This window comes from Amphimedon queenslandica, unplaced genomic scaffold, assembly GCF_000090795.2.
Source record: "Amphimedon queenslandica unplaced genomic scaffold, v1.1 AMPQUscaffold_7383_Cont20665, whole genome shotgun sequence".
Taxonomy (NCBI): Eukaryota; Metazoa; Porifera; class Demospongiae; order Haplosclerida; family Niphatidae; genus Amphimedon; species Amphimedon queenslandica.
Genome location: NW_003552332.1, coordinates 1 through 2,095, shown reverse-complemented (window position 1 = coordinate 2,095; position 2,095 = coordinate 1). Strand labels below are relative to the sequence as shown.

The window sequence follows — 2,095 nt, the reverse complement described above, 5'->3', positions numbered from 1 at the left end:
CATTAGTTGCTGTACTTATTGTTGCAGCCACTAAAAGAACAGTCAAAGCTAGTACTTGCATTATTTGATAAATGACAAGATATTGTATTGTAATGGATCACTCCAGCCTGCCTCTATTTATATCATCTTGGACTGAGCATCTGGTGATCCCTTCCAAGAGGGACTATCCAAGCTTTCTTATCTTTGATATTCATTATAGGCAGTTCTTCTCTTAGTGCAGGGTTGAGCTTTGTCTTTTATGCTAGCTTTCAACTATAGAGTAGTTGACACTGTCAGTGTTGTGATCTCCTCTTATAGGCTCGTAGCTGAGGGTCAGTTGATACAGCCAGGCTGCTAGGAACTGCCTTTCTTCTTTGTTGGCTATAGAAATGGTTGACACAGTCAAGCTACCTGAGTTGCTTGGAACTATTTCTCTTTGTTGGATTATCTATGTAGTAGGGAGCTGCCTCTGTTTATTGTTAGCAATGCATGAGAATGGTTGATACATGAGGCTATTTGTGTTGCTAGGAACTGGACTATCATTCTTCTTTGTTAGCTATCAAACAGAACTACCTCTCTCTGTTAGCTATAGGAATGGTTGATAACTGATCACATAGTAATATGATAAAGACTTCCCACATTAGGTCTTCTTAAAATGCTAGCGAGGGTTTGCAATTGCAAATTGTAATTTGTTTTTTTAATTTCATAATCATACAATAACGGGAAATTTACAACGTGAATAATTATCAACACAAATAATTCATTGCCAAATTGATATTTAGTTTCCTAACACCTATTATATTTATAGTACTGTATGATTTCATTTTTATTCACAGGTTGATAAGGAACTGGCCAGCGGTGAATACTTCATGAAAGAGAAAGAACGACAACAAAGGAAAGAAGAAAATAGAAAAGTACTCTAGCACTTTAATTGTCCATATGGTTACTGTATAGCTGCCATAGAAACAACGTGTTGAAGCATCAAAGAAGAGAAAGCTTGAGAGAGAAGAGAGTTTGAAGGCTCCAGCAGAAGAACCAATTACAAAGAAACACAAGCCAGAGAAACAGCCTGAAGGTATCATGACATGTTTAATATTGCGTATTTTTCTACCAGTAATACTAACATATACTGGAGTATACTGAAAGTACACTATAGTATACAGACATGCACTGTATGATTGATGGCGTTTTTTATTTTTGATACAGCTGTGGTTGTTGATGTGGCTAAAATCAAATCGCAAGTGAAGGAAAACGTTAAGAAGAAAAGAGTCCATTTTAAACTTTAGAACTTGTGTGTGAATCAAGTTATTTTAACAAAATAATTACACGCTATATCACAAGTTAACAAGCATGCATATAGTCCATAATGTTATCTGGCAGGGTAACAGTGCGTGTGCTACAGCTGTTGCGTTGAGTTTCCATTGTACGTTTCTTTCCTTTTCTCATCGTCATCATCTTTGAAATCATCTTGATTGAACTTCCTGAAACGTTGGTTACTGCCACGATTGATGGAACTAGAAAATAAAAATTATAAATAATAACAATAATACCCAAATTTTAATTAGGCTTTAAAAGTTATTGAATTGGCATAATGTAAAATTAAAAGCATTTATTATCATTATTATTAAATACCTTCTTTGTGAAGATTGTTGAGATGTTGATCCAGACCCACTACCAAATATACTGTCCTTAATGTATTTAAATATCATTACAATAAACTGTATAATGGCAGCAAACAGACCCCAGACTGTTGCTAACACTCCTCCATCGCCACTTGGTGAAAACAAGGAACCACCTTTCTGCTCAAAAACAAACTTATTTTATATTTAAATATTCTTCTTACGTTGTTAAATTTTACTATGACTACACCAGAAGGTGCTAGCCCATGGTCACTGAGGGAAGTATCGTCAAGCTCAGGCGTGAGGTCTGTACGAGGATACCCACTGGTCATTGAAAAGCTATCAATATCAGCCTCCAGGAACTAAGGAGATGTTTAAAGGGTCAAATGAAGTTTATTTTCGTTATTTTTTACTTCAGCAATTTGCTGTCTCAGTGTTGATACAGTGTCTGATGAAGAGAGAGACAGAACAGTAGTGCTTCCATTGCTCATCTTAAC

At 35.8% G+C, this 2,095-nt stretch overlaps 1 protein-coding gene across 1 annotated transcript; it reads right to left on the bottom strand.

Moving 5' to 3' along the window:
• Positions 1-1,233: 1,233 nt before the first annotated feature.
• Positions 1,234-2,089, bottom strand: LOC109591738 (uncharacterized). Its single transcript, XM_020007398.1, has 4 exons — positions 2,012-2,089; positions 1,823-1,960; positions 1,612-1,778; positions 1,234-1,493 (listed from the first exon to the last, which is right to left on the bottom strand). Exons 1-4 carry the CDS (start codon positions 2,087-2,089, stop codon positions 1,376-1,378), a joined length of 501 nt encoding a protein of 166 aa, XP_019862957.1. The 3' UTR covers positions 1,234-1,375.
• Between the last annotated feature and the right edge of the window lie 6 nt (positions 2,090-2,095).

Coding starts and splice junctions, on each gene's coding strand:
- LOC109591738 (XM_020007398.1), bottom strand. CDS start 2,089: ATGAGCAATGGAAGCACTACTGTTCTGTCTCTCTCTTCATCAGACACT. Junction 1,779..1,822: donor TCATAGTAAAATTTAACAAC/GTAAGAAGAATA, acceptor GTTTTTGAGCAG/AAAGGTGGTTCCTTGTTTTC. Junction 1,494..1,611: donor CAACAATCTTCACAAAGAAG/GTATTTAATAAT, acceptor TTTATTTTCTAG/TTCCATCAATCGTGGCAGTA.